The 13,426-nt window shown below is 44.3% G+C and overlaps 1 protein-coding gene across 5 annotated transcripts in view; it reads right to left on the bottom strand.

Moving 5' to 3' along the window:
- The window catches only part of ABCA1 (ATP binding cassette subfamily A member 1), a 133,292-nt gene that overhangs the window by 52,014 nt on the left and 67,852 nt on the right, over nucleotides 1–13,426 (bottom strand). For all 5 annotated transcript variants that reach the window (XM_045468369.1, XM_045468365.1, XM_045468367.1 and 2 more), the window contains exons 8-11: nucleotides 10,879–10,971; nucleotides 6,244–6,484; nucleotides 4,350–4,489; nucleotides 3,902–4,018 (exon numbers count right to left, since the gene is read on the bottom strand). In XM_045468369.1, the coding sequence (XP_045324325.1) occupies nucleotides 3,902–4,018; nucleotides 4,350–4,489; nucleotides 6,244–6,484; nucleotides 10,879–10,971 (591 nt within the window). The remainder of the gene's footprint in view (nucleotides 1–3,901; nucleotides 4,019–4,349; nucleotides 4,490–6,243; nucleotides 6,485–10,878; nucleotides 10,972–13,426) is intronic.

The following is a 13,426-nucleotide window of genomic DNA, read 5'->3' on the forward strand; positions in this document are numbered from 1 at the left end:
ATCCAAGGGCTGGGGCAGAAGCCTGCACAGTGCATCCAGAAAAATGAGTCAGCTCCAAACTCAGCTCATGGAAAAGGAGAAGTGGGTACAACTACTGTCACAGCTTTGTGAGGGAAGATGAAACTCTGGATCCACTGAAATGGAATCTCTAAGGAGCCAAACACTGTTACTTTTTACGTCACTCTTACTTTCACTAACAGTTTAAGTTTTCCCCCCATGTGGCTTCATATTTATTATTTTAATGGGAACATAACGGTTTTATGAAGTATATATACTATAATTTCATTAACTATTCCCATACTGCTAAGAATTTAGCCTATTTCTAATTTCTCACAGTAACAATTATTATAGCAATAACACTTCCTCTCATACAGTGACTTCTTTCTTTAAAATTATTTCCATAGGATACATCCCTGAGGGTGTATGGAATGCAGTGCTATCCTGCACTTTTTTTATGGTTCTTCCAGTTTTCATTCCAAATTGCTTTCCTATAGGGAATTACAATTTATACTATCATCAGTAAGATATGTAAGTATTTTTGTTAACATAATAGATACAGGTTTTTACCTCACAGTTCACAGGGGTATGCGTTACAAATTCTGCATGACTTTATTCGGAGACTTGAACAAGTAAGAGCAGAATAAAGACACATGGCATTTGGGGTGAGGCCTGCCCTGCCCTGTGTGGCTTCTGAGCACATGGTTCAGGAGGCAAGACCAGAAAGATATGCCCAGTGAGAGCACTGATCACATGGCCATTCTAGGGTATTTGAGAGGACCCAGAGACCTAAGATCACCCTTAGGAGCGGTAGCCAGGGAGGATGCAGGGCCTTGAGATGAAGGAGGCAAAGAGCAGCTCAGAAAGGAGAACAATTTAGTGTCAGTGCGTCTATGACTCAAAACAGAAGTGCCTGCCTCCAGACTGGGGTCGGGGAGGGGGAGGCATGGGAGGTGATACAGTGCATGTAGACAGAGCTGGAAACAGTGGAAAGATAAGAGCCACCACAAAGTAGAATGGTGGTTGCCAGGGGCTGATTTAAAAAGTTTTTAATGTAAGTATAATATATATTATTAGATGGAGAGTTTGGCATGGATGTTTCAGCAACTCACAGACTCCCAGTTCTGAGAAGACAAGACACTTAGAAGGAAATGGGTAGGTCAAAGGGTACAAAGTTTCAGTTATGCAATATGAGTAAGTTCTGGAGATCTGGTGCACAGCAGGATGACGGCAGTTAACAACACTGTACTGTATATGAAATGTGCTATGTGGTTACTTTGTGAGGTGAGGATACATTAATTAGCTTGATTGTGAGGATCATTTCGCAACATCTACTATATCAAAACACACTGTACAGCCTAAATATATATGATTTTTATTTGTCAATTATCCTTCAATAAAGCTGAAAAAAAGACAGATAAGAGCTACTCCAAAAGAAGCAGAAGCCTCAGGCACCACCTCACATACCAGACATGAGGAGGGTACAGAGGACTGAGCAGCCCAAGTTTGTGGAGTCAGACACACACTCCTTAAGAGAGAGAAGAAAGGAGATGAGGAGGCTCCTTCAACTTCCACCTACAGGCTGAGGAGTCCCTCAGTTGGCGGCTTAACCACCTCTCTGCACTCCGGGCCTCAGTACCCAGTGGTATATTGGACATACCCACCACCCACCAGCTAGAAATCTTTCCCCCTCCACAATCAAGCAGCTATCAGGCTTCACCTCCTGCTCATGCCTTGGCCACCCACTTAGATGGTCTCCACTCTGGTCTCTGCCTTCCACCTTTCCACACTTCAATCCACCTATCACATCAGATTAATGTATCTACATCTCTCCTGCTTAAAACCTGTTCATGGTCCCTCAGAGCTTAAAGTAAAAGTTCTTGGATTTACACACAAGGTCTTCCAATTCACACGCCATGACTTTCTCCCCATCCACAGTTCCTACATTTCCTATTGTACATCTTGTGTTCTCCCAGCAGAATCCCTAACGAATGCCATGGCCACGTTTACAAGTGTTTTGTCTTCTCAAAACTGGGAGTCTGTGAGCTGCTGAAACATCCCTGCCAAACTCTCCACCTAATAATATATATTATACTTATATGAAAAACTTTTCAAATCAGGGATGCCAGGCTGGCTCAGTCAGTAAAACACATGATTCTTCATCATTGGGGTGTGAGTTCAAGCTCCACACTGTGCATAGAGATTACTTAAAAAAATAAAATCTTAAAAAAAGATGTTTAGGGGCGCCTGGGTGGCGCAGTCGGTTAAGCGTCCGACTTCAGCCAGGTCACGATCTCGCGGTCCGTGAGTTCGAGCCCCGCGTTGGGCTCTGGGCTGATGGCTCAGAGCCTGGAGCCTGTTTCCGATTCTGTGTCTCCCTCTCTCTCTGCCCCTCCCCCGTTCATGCTCTGTCTCTCTCTGTCCCAAAAATAAATAAACGTTGAAAAAAAAAAGACGTTTAAATCAATCCATCAATCGAGTGGGGAAGCATCCATCTGTCTACAGACTAAAACTCAAGGAGTCCCTTCAACAGGGCCCCTCATAATCTTCTGAGACGCAGAAGGAAAGACATCCAACAAATAAAAACGTGGATTCAAAGGGCAGGACCAGGAAGAAGAGGTGAGAGACCACATCTATGTCTATGGTGCTGTGAGTGGCTGGATCATGTAATCCCTTTTACAGGAGAGACTGGAGCCCAACAGAGATCCATCCTTGAAGAGCAGGAGTTGTTACTGTGAGTCAGCAATAATCCATAGATCCATACAAATTATTCTTTTTTTTCTCACCCAAGTCCCTTAGTTTTTTTTTTTTTTTTTTTAAATGTTTATTTATTTTTGAGACAGAGAGAGAGCATGAATGGGGGAGGGTCAGAGAAAGGGAGACACAGAATCTGAAGCAGGCTCTAGGCTCCGAGCTGTCAGCACAGAGCCCAACGCGGGGCTCGAACTCATGGATTGTGAGACCATGACTTGAGCTGAAGTCGGATGCTTAACCGACTGAGCCACCCAGGCGTCCCAGTCCCTTAGTTTTTAAAGGCCCCAATTTAAGAATTCTGAATATGTAACAACACTAGAGCAGCAAAGATGACTCCAGCTTTCCCATCGCTGCAAGGCAACCTGGGTATTGTCCCCCCACCCAGGGCATCAAGGGAGAGTACCTTTCAGGTACCTTTCAGGTACCACCTCTAAAACTCAGCTGCCCCTCTGATCACTGAGGTGTCAAGATAAGAAACCTGGTAAAATCCATTCCTGCTTCTTAATGGCAGTAGAAACAAAAAAAAGAGGCCTCCCTCACGGTGGAGATAGGAAATAGTCTAATGATTCTCTGACTCAGCCCAAGACAGGGATGATGTGATTAAGCGGCACTCAGGCTCAAACAAAGGAAACATTCTGCTCTTGCTCAGACTCCTCTGCTTTTGAATCCAATTGTCTCTAGAGTACTTATCCCTTTCAAGTGGCTCGGAAGCACTAAGTGCAATTCCCCTCCACACCTTAACCCTGTTCTGCACTCACACAACACCTTGGGAGCGAGCATCTCAGCCCAGCCTAGAGGTCAGACCAGGCTTTGCCCCCACACCTCTGTCAAGACCTACACCAAGATATAGGAAAGCTAAGTAAGATGCCATGGTTGGCTTTAGAAGAAATGAAAAAGTCAAGGTCCTACAATCACCAATACCAACCCTCGCTCAGCTTCTTGGAAAACTGATTTTTGACCACCGGGCACATTGATGCTGATATGCATACAACAGTGTTATCTGTGCACCATCACCTGCAGCTTGGGCTATGCTTAATACCTCTATACTGGTTAAAAATAAGAATTCTCATCTCAGTCACCTCTAGGAAAGTGACCAGAAACTCACCTCTCTAGCATCAAGCAGGCACACAGGAACCACAGGGATACTCACCCGAACAAGGTCCATTTCTGGGTTACTCTCCATGAAGGTCCAGATCTTAGGGCTGAGCTCTTCCCACATGCCTTCCAAATCATGAAACACAGCCAGTTCCTGAAAGGTCTTATTCACCTGGAGCCACATAGGGAGCAAGGGCAACAGAAAAGGAGAGGCAGACCATGAGATACGCAGCTGCCCTCTGACAAGATGCTCCATCACTATTTCCAGTCTTTCCCACACCTAAGAAGAATCTGCCTGCAGCTATGATTCAAATACCCAAGGTTGGAGAGCTGGCCCTCCATAGTCAGCTCTGGCCTGGGTCACACTTGGGGTTCTCACTCTTTGGAAACCCCAGGATAGCCCCGAGTTTCCCCAATATAATCCATTTGAAACCACCATCACCTTTTTGCCCATAAATTCTAGGAGGATTCTGGAGAGGGACTTCTGGGCCTGGGCAGCTTACCTCAGCCATCACCTGCCTTGTGGCTGGAGTGTCAGGTGTATATAGGATCTTCCCAATAAGCAGAGGCTTTAGAGCTTTCCATATGATGCGGGAAAGAGGACTGGACTCCAGATTCTTCATCAAATCATTGCAATAAGGGGCTATGAAGAAGACAAAGGCAGATATGCATATGTATGGTCATATACTTATAGGAACAAGCGCTTTGGAGCTAGCCAGACAGTCCTGGGTTCAAATCTCTGCTCCACCACTTAATAGCTATGTAACAAATAACTTCACTTGCCTGAGCCTCAGTTTGCTCCTCTGTAAAAATGAAGTTATGATGTACTTGGCAGAGATGTGGGGAGCATTAACCGTTGTTATCTGTAGAGCTCCTATGACAATACTTGACAAATAATCAGAGTCTATTATAACACTGATGGTGGATAACTCACAACCGAGATGATCTAGAAACAGGTTTTCACCATGCACACACCTGCATAACTCTAGATGCATACTCTTACGCTAGCCCTTGTCAATTTGTTTTCATTGAAAACAGAGAGCTGGATTTAGATTTTGGTTTTCAAGCAAAAATAAGACATTTCCCTTTAATAGGTCCCATCACAAGTATATGTAATAAATGTAATAAAAACCTCTAACTGGAAAATCCAAAGTTATAATAGACAGCAGGGCTTGATTATCCAGAAGGATTCTTGATTTTTTTTTTTTAATTTCATTCTGAGTTCTTTTAGGTACCAAGTATCCTCTACATGCCGCAAAGAGGATGTAATTTAAAAAGAAAAAAAAAAAAAAAAGGATTTTCTCACAGTTCTATCTGCTTTGCAAATGAAAGTTCCCTTGGGTTGACTTGCAAGTGAGGGAGTGGAGCGGATGGCATTTCAGAAAAATTGCCTATAATGCCATCCCATTAGGCTTGCAAAGCAACTGGCGATGTCTAGAGTGCTTTGCTCCAGAGAAGAATAAAAAGTTCTTGCGTTACAGTAATGCACAAAAAGCTGCCTCGCTCAGTGTCTGAAAGAAACACCTATGGCTGGAAGTGGAGAAAAGCTCACTTGCATCATGTTTTCAAGGAAAAGGATGTCACTGTCTAAAACTGTAACACTGGTTCCATGCTGCCATCAGGCACAGAACACACATCATCATCACAAAACCGCCCAAGTGCGAGAAAGAGATATGGAGTTACAAGGTTCTTTAACACCACCATGCAGCTAAGAAGCAAAAACAAAGAGCAGATCAAATGCCTGAGGTTGATGGTACACACACACCACCATTAACAGCTTTTTCAGAGGCCATGTGGTCTACCAGAAAAAAGCACGGGGCCAGGCAGATCTGGGCTTAACATGGGCTCTTGTGGATTAGCTATGGTGTGGCTTTGACTGAGTCACTTAACCTCTCTGAGCCTATTAAAACGTGAGGTTACACAATGTTCCTTGCAGGGTTACTGTAAGGGTTAAATGAGATAATTTCAATAGAATGCCCAGTACATAGGAAATATTTCCTAAATGTTAGCTCTTATGGCTGTTATTCTGTTATTTTAAAGTTTTTATTATAAAGCATGCCTGTGAAAGGGAGGGGAAAGAAAAAGAAGACCCTTGATTTCTCTGGGAACTCCCTTCCTCCATCCCCCAGGAAACTGGGGAGGTTGGCTTTCAATCTCTCATGCATTTGATAAACACACTATGTACCTGAGATGTGCCAGGCCCCATTCAAAGAAGTGAGGACAGTCAACTGATAAGGAAAAGACTCCTCTAGGAGCTCCGTCTGGTGGGCAAACAGACTCCTAAACATCCAGCACTGGGTCAGAGGATAAGGGTAAGCACGAGGAAGGAGGGACACAGGATTGAGTCTAAACTAAGTGGGGGCTGGGGCCAGGACTGCCATCTGCACAGACACTCACTTGTAGAATTGTCATAAAAGGTGCCAGCATCTTCCTCAGTGCCGTTGCCTCCAAAGAGGGCTTTGTAGTTGTTGTCCTCGTACCAGTTGAGGGACTTGATCTTCAGGCCCCCACCCTCTGGATGGCCACACACAATGCGGGACACAGCCTGGTAGATCTGGGTGGAGGAGCTGGAGCTGTTCACACTGGTCAGGAACATCACCTCCTGCCGCATGTCACTCCAGCTGCTCATGCTGAACAGCTGGTGCCAGGGATGGGGAAGGGAAGTGGGAGGAAAGAAGGTGGGATGGGGGAGGCAAGTGGGAGGGAAAAGGGCGTTACAAGGGTTGGGGGAACAGAGAGAAAGAAACATCTTATTTTCTTGACCTCTCCAAAGCCACATCTCAGAACATCTCAGTCCTGACCTCTTAGCCTTGTGATAGGATTGCCAGAATCTTGCAACTCCACCGGTGGTCCGGGGACCAGCAGCAAAGTTATCTGAGAGGTTGTCTGAAAGGCACATCTAGATCCATCCGACTACAATTCAAATCTGCATTTTCACAAGATGCCCAGGTGACTGGTATGCAAATTAAAGATAGAGAAGCACAAGGTAGAAGTCAGTGAAACCCCTGGTGGTGGGCTTTATTTCCTCTGGATTATCTTCTGGTTTGTAGAAGAGAATACTTATCCTGAATAGCCCTGTGTTCAAATACATCCATCAGGAACTGCTCACACCCTCCAGCACGGACTCATTTCTAAAACACCTTAAACTTCCCTGTGGAAACAGAGGAGGCCTCTTCCCCTTGACAGAAAAGGTACTATGTGTCAAATCCCCCATCCTGGTCTCAGTTAAGTGTCAGGGAACACAACAAGTATAAGGTGGGAGACCCAAGGCTGAATCCCAGCTCCCTGTCTCATTAGCTTACAGCCTTAGAAAAGTCATTTCTCTGAGGGCCCAACCTCTCACCAAGATGAAGCTAAACAGAGTGTGGAAAGGAGTAAATTGCATGAAATAGAAGAGAAGTCCCTGCAAAGAAATGCCCCTGCCCGGGAGGAGTCAGATGCCCCAGCAGCCAGGGACGACATCTGTTACTTACACCCCAAGCACTTTGTCTCTTATACAAATGTTCTCCAGCACCTTGTAAAGTTCTGGGCCCAATTGTTCTTATCATTAAATATTTATCAAGCACTTTGCATTTCTACACATTTCACAATAAATCCATAATAAATCTTCCTTGAAATGTCACAAGTTCTCAGCACCCAGAAGACCGAGCCATAAAGGGCAGAGGGGAGAGGCTGAGGGGCCCCACCCACAGCCTGTGGAAGGCCTAGCTTCCAATACCATGGGCCAAGTTTTGTACCACACAGAGCCTCCTGGTTCTTCTGCGGAACATGGTCCTCGATGCTGTAGATCCTGACTTTGCCTTCTGCCTCCAGAGGGAAATCAGGCACTTCTAGGAGTAGGTCAGAGGTCACAAACATTTCTCCCTCCAAAGAGGGAGCGTGTGACATATACCACAAGAACACAATTAGGTGGCCAGCTTTTCCTTACTTTATCTTTTCATAACCCGGATGAGGTCTATCAACTGGAAGGCAGAGGTAGCCAGACCTCCTTTTGTTGGGAGGTGAACAGCACCGGAGATTTTTTAATGAAAGTAAAAACCACTCATATCTCTTTTCACAGGCTGCCTCACTACCACCAGTCCACCATACCCCAACAGAAAGAACAAATTTCTTCCCATATAAAACCAGCACATCTTTGGACAGAGGCACCAGAATGACTGTTATTCCGAACTGGTGGCTCTTCCGGGCACCTGTCTTGGGGAAACTCCTACTCATTCTTCTACGCTTCAGCTCAGGCTCCACACTCCTCTGTGAAGCACTCCTCCTCACAGAGAAGGGTGGCCATTCATCCTCCAGCCCACAAAAGATGGTGTTAGATAATCACCTGTGGAGTCAATCAGTGGCTGTCTGATCGCTTTCTCAAGACACTGCAATGGCCCCTTTTTCCTTGACCCCTGCTTGTCTCTTCTCAATAGAACAGCCAGAATGTCAACAGTCTCATACTCCAGGACATGTCATGTACCCTCTGCTCCAAACCCTCCACTAGCTTCTCATCTCGCTTGGCATAAATGCAGCCTTACCAGTCCTGCAAGGTGCTCACCACTCCTTCTCTGACCTCAGCTCTGAGCACCTTCTCACCTGCTCATTCTGTCCTGGCCACACCATACTCCTTCCTGGGTCTTTAAATACATTCCTTAATCAGGTCCTTTCATCAGCATCTTTGTTATCTGTGGCCCCTCCTGCTTGGAGTGGACAACATATGGTCACTTCTTCCATTCAAGTGTCACCTCATCAGAGAGGACTTCTCTAATTACCCCCACCTTTAAAACAACACCTCATCACCCTCTATCTTTCTGACCCTGCTTTATTTTTCTTCATTGCAGTACGCCTGCTGTCACATCATACGCTTCCTGTTTATTTCTATCTTCCACCATGCAAGCTCCATGAGAACAGGAAAGCCAGTGTGCTCACTGCTGAGACCCTGACATCGAGCAGTGTCAGGCACCTGGTAGGTAACTGGGATGCGGTTCCCTGCCCTGCCTTTCCAATCTTGTCAGACACACCTTCCCTGTCACTCAGATGTGGAGCTCATGCCCAGTTTCACTCATCCAGTTCCTAAAGTCCCCATTTCTACCCAATTGCCAGGCCCTATTGTTGCAGATTTCTTTCTTTGAAGGATATCCTTTCTAGTCTAGTCCAGTTTCCATCAGAGCTCATCACACAAAAAACAGGCTATAGCAGCAAGAACGTGCAATTTGTAGTCTAACAGTCCTGAGTTCAAATCCCAGTTTTTGCCAATTAACTAACCAAGTGACTGGGCAAGTTGTCCAACTTTCCTGAGCCTCAGTGCCATCTGTAAAATGGGCACAGTAAGACCCATTTGTCATGCAGATGATACAGGGAAATTGGGTGAAACTACAGGAATCAGGGGAGGTCCTCAGAAATTGTTACCTCCCTTTTCCTTTTCCTTTCAAGGGTTGTGCTTTGGTCAAAACATCCAACTTCCTTCCAAACACTGAATAGATACACACGTGCATTTATTTACTTATTCTCTCCCATTTATCCCAGGGAAATATCAAGTTAGACAGTAAGTAATTCATGATCACAGGGACTTGAGGGTGTTGCCACTGAGAGGGGTGGGTGGCCCTTGCTTGACCTGGACCAGGGAGCAAGCAGGGCACAAGGAGGCAGCTGACAAGAAAAATAATATGTTGCTCAGGTGGAGAGTTTCTGCCTCATCAGCAATGGGAACATCACGATTTCCACTAGTTTTCTTACCCAAGACAAAAGGCAGACCTGGGATATAAGAGAAAACACTGTACCCAAGGTAAAATTTAGAGACAGCCTCCCACATCATAGTCTCTGCTCTGCTTGCTTGAAGGCCAGGAGGGAAGTAGTACAGTGTAGGTCAGTGTCTGCAACAGGACCGTAGAGAAATGGCTATGGATTTACAGGTCAGTTCCTGTTTTTCTTTCTGCCTCCTGGAAGAACACCAGGTGACCCAGATTCTCCACCCACAGAAAGGTCACCAGCATTCACAACCAAAAGAACAAATGGCAGGCTGGAAAGGACTTCTCCTGAAAGGGACCCAAAATGCAAGGCTCTTCAGTCAGACACCCATGACCAGAATTCAAAGAAAAAAGAAAACTGAACTAAAAGCAATATGCCAAACTGTCGACACGTGTTTGATCTCTGTTTTTCCAAACATCCTGCACTCTCCACAATGAACATACAATACTTTTATTCTCAGGACACTAAATTTTGGTACTCAAAAAAATTTTAACAAATACCAAAAAACGATTTAGAGAAGCAACTCAAAATAAGGCTGGACCAAGTTTGAGAAGGTTGTTCCTGTCTGATGTCCTGGACATTCAGGCCTGATTGCTTCTGACCGCCACCCCTCGGCTCAGCTCCTTACACACTGGGCTCCCACTCCTCCTCTCCAAGTCTAATCTGAAAGAAGGCTGGGTGTCACTAAGGTGAAGCACACACCGGCTGGCAGGCAGAGGGAAAGGTAAGTGATTTTACAAGTACCTACAGGCCTCCTGATCTTGTGAATAGAAGATTGGTCTAACACATTGGTCAGGCAATATGTGGACCCAAAAGGCAAACTCAACTTAATGTTCATCAAGGAAGGACATTCCCAAAGGTGAATCTAGAGGCCAGGTGTTTACAGGGAAAGGTCTGAATGAGGGGTACATGGTTCATAAAATGACTGGCCTCACTATTGGAAAAGAAATACGGAGAAACGTTTGGTAAGACAAATGCAGCACATGGATGATGACGGGAATAATCCTCTTTACCGAGGAGTCATTAACTAGGGGCAGAGAATAACAATGAGAGAAAGTTCTAGACCAGGTATCGGGCCTTTAGCCACAAACTAATTAGCTCTGAAACATCTCTGCATCTTGGTTTCTTCATCTCTAAAGTAAGGAGCTCAAACCAGTTAATTTTTAAGATCACCGATGCTTCTAAAATTGTTTTTATGTTTCACATGATACTCAAATCAAAAGGACCCTCTACGCCAAACTCGGGGTGGAAAAGAGCCATAGTGGATGGTCTGCCTCCTGGTGTTAGAAAGACACAACTTACCTCTTGGGCCAGAGTCCCAAGACTATCCAGCAAAGTTTTTGTGGCCTTAGTCAGTTCCTTGCTCAGGACAGGAGATGTATAGTTTAGTTCTGTCTGCAATGAGAAAAAATACTTTGTTTCTAGGTTCAAATGTAAACCTGAAATGTCTATTGAAAATAAAGTTAATTAAAACCATTCACCATCTTGAGTTTAAAACATAAGAAACCTGCTCCTAACCAAAGTAAAGACACTAAAATTATTCTAACTGCAGGTTTGCAAGTTATTTCAGATAAGAATTACTAATGCTTTGATGAATGCTTTTAAGTAGTGTAGAAATATATATTTAAAACTAGTTGATATGCAATCCATAAAAATATCTCATGCTGGGGATGTGTGTGTGTGTGTGTGTGTGTGTGTGTGTGTGTGTGTCTGTCCAATTCAACTTTGACCATAAATTCCCAAATCTGCAAGATGAACAACAGAAGAATGACTTCAAGAAATAAGTTTGTAATGGCTCACAAGAAAGGAAGAAACTGAAGTTGAAAGCTGGCAAAAGCATGGAAAGGAGAAATTCTCCCATTCTGCTCAAGTCAGCACTATTTGTAACACTAGAAATTTAATACAGAATGCTTATTTTTATGCCTACTTTTAGCCAGATCTCTGTATTTACTCCTGTGCATATTTCATTGCTGTTATAGCCCACCTAGCTTCACAACAAATGTAAGAAAATAATTGGGCCCAAGGAAAAGGTAAGTTAGGGCAGCAAGCCTAAGCTAAAGAAGAAAGAACAGTGATGCACAGACTCCGAGGCCAGAATTCCAATAGCTGAGGAGCCTAAAATTTAGGTTCTGGGTTTTTAGGCTTCCAAAAAGAAAAAGATATAGGGCCAGTTTCATCATTTTTATTTGTTAAATAGAAAAACAAAAGTCTTCAGGGAAAATCCATCTTTCCTTGGTGCGTCTATAGGCACCATTTTCTTTAATATCAGACACCTCTTTAATCTAGAGGAGGCTGGGCTTTTTTGCTATTTGTCTTCTATAGGGGCATGTTGTGAAATCATAACGCACACTGCAAGGAAAATAGCCGGAAGTAGATGGAGCTCATCATGATCTCAGAAACAGCAGCCTGGGGAAGGGTTTCCTCTAAAAAGAACTCTAAATACAGGGGTGCGTGGGTGGCTCAGTCGGTTAAGCATCCGACTTTGGCTCAGGTCATGATCTCACGGTCCTTGAGTTTGAGTCCCACATCAGGCTTTGTGCTGACATTTCAGATCCTGGAGACTGCTTCGGATTCTGTGTCTCCCTCTCTCTCTGCCCCTCCCCTGCTCATGCTCTGTCTCTCTCTGCCTCAAAAGTAAATTAAAACGTTTAAAAAAGATTAAAAAAAAAAAAAAAAAGAACTCCAAATACAGAAGATTAAGTTCGTATAATCATGACGATCATCATGTCCAAGCATAATCCTGAATGTGTGTTTCTGATAAAATCTGTCTAAGGGTTCTAGGAAAGAATTTGTCCAGCCCGACTCATGAGCTCCCCTAGAACGGCTTGGTCACCAGGGTCCGCTTTCCCCAACTCCCAGTCCTCGGATGGGCCCTTCACCACTATACTCAAGTAGGTCTCCTTGACGCAATTCACAGATTACGTTAACAATTGGTCCTTCCATTAAGTAATTATGAGCAAAAACAAGTAGGACATTTTTGGTTTTTTTTTTAACTTCCTTACCTCAGGTTCACATCATAACTAAAGGTTATCACCTTAAAAGTCGACCCTACAGAACCTACAGTAAGGAAAACTTTTACAAACCAAGAGATCTTAACTGGAAGGCGGAAGAGGTGAAGTGTTTTTGTGCTTACCATGAGGGCCACAAGATAAGGCATGATCAGGACTGTGTAGCAGAAAAATGCCAAGTTTATTTAATGTACATTTTCAAAACTTAAAATTTGGTAGTTAACCCATTTCTTTTATAAAGTCTAAATGGAAATAAGATTCTGAGGACTCTTGTCACTCTGCCCCTTCTTCTCTGGTTATGGGGACCTGGGGTGGCTACTGAACCCCGGGCAAATGACTCCAATTCCCCATGCCCCGTTTCCGCAACTGTGCAGTGCAGTTCATGATGTGCACGTATCTCAGCAATGTCAAGGACACTGAATTACAGGCCATGTGCAGAGCGCCTTACGCAGTGCCTGGCACATAGCACGTCCTCACAATTCTCAGAAATTTCACCCCTGCCTTTCTCTTCCCTTCCTTAAAAGTTTACTACCAAAACTGAAGGGTTTTCCAGTTCCGGAAAAGGCATACATCCTCCCTTCCGCTTCCTGGCTAGCTCTCCAAGAACTGTTTCTCCTGTTGAGAGGCTCGCCCTCTGCTAAGCAGAGAGCTACCATTGTCCTCTCAAAGCACATCAGCCACACCCAATGTAGGATTACTAATGTTAATACTCTTCAGTGCAAGGCTAAGACCTAAATCCTGAAGGCTTGAGATGAAATGCTTCTTTCTTCCCTACAATCCCTTTTTCTCAGTGTTTGCAAAACTGAAACAAAAGATGTTAAGTAGATGAAACGTATACTTTA

The sequence above is a fragment of the Leopardus geoffroyi genome, chromosome D4 (genome assembly GCF_018350155.1).
Source record: "Leopardus geoffroyi isolate Oge1 chromosome D4, O.geoffroyi_Oge1_pat1.0, whole genome shotgun sequence".
Classification (NCBI taxonomy): domain Eukaryota; kingdom Metazoa; phylum Chordata; class Mammalia; order Carnivora; family Felidae; genus Leopardus; species Leopardus geoffroyi.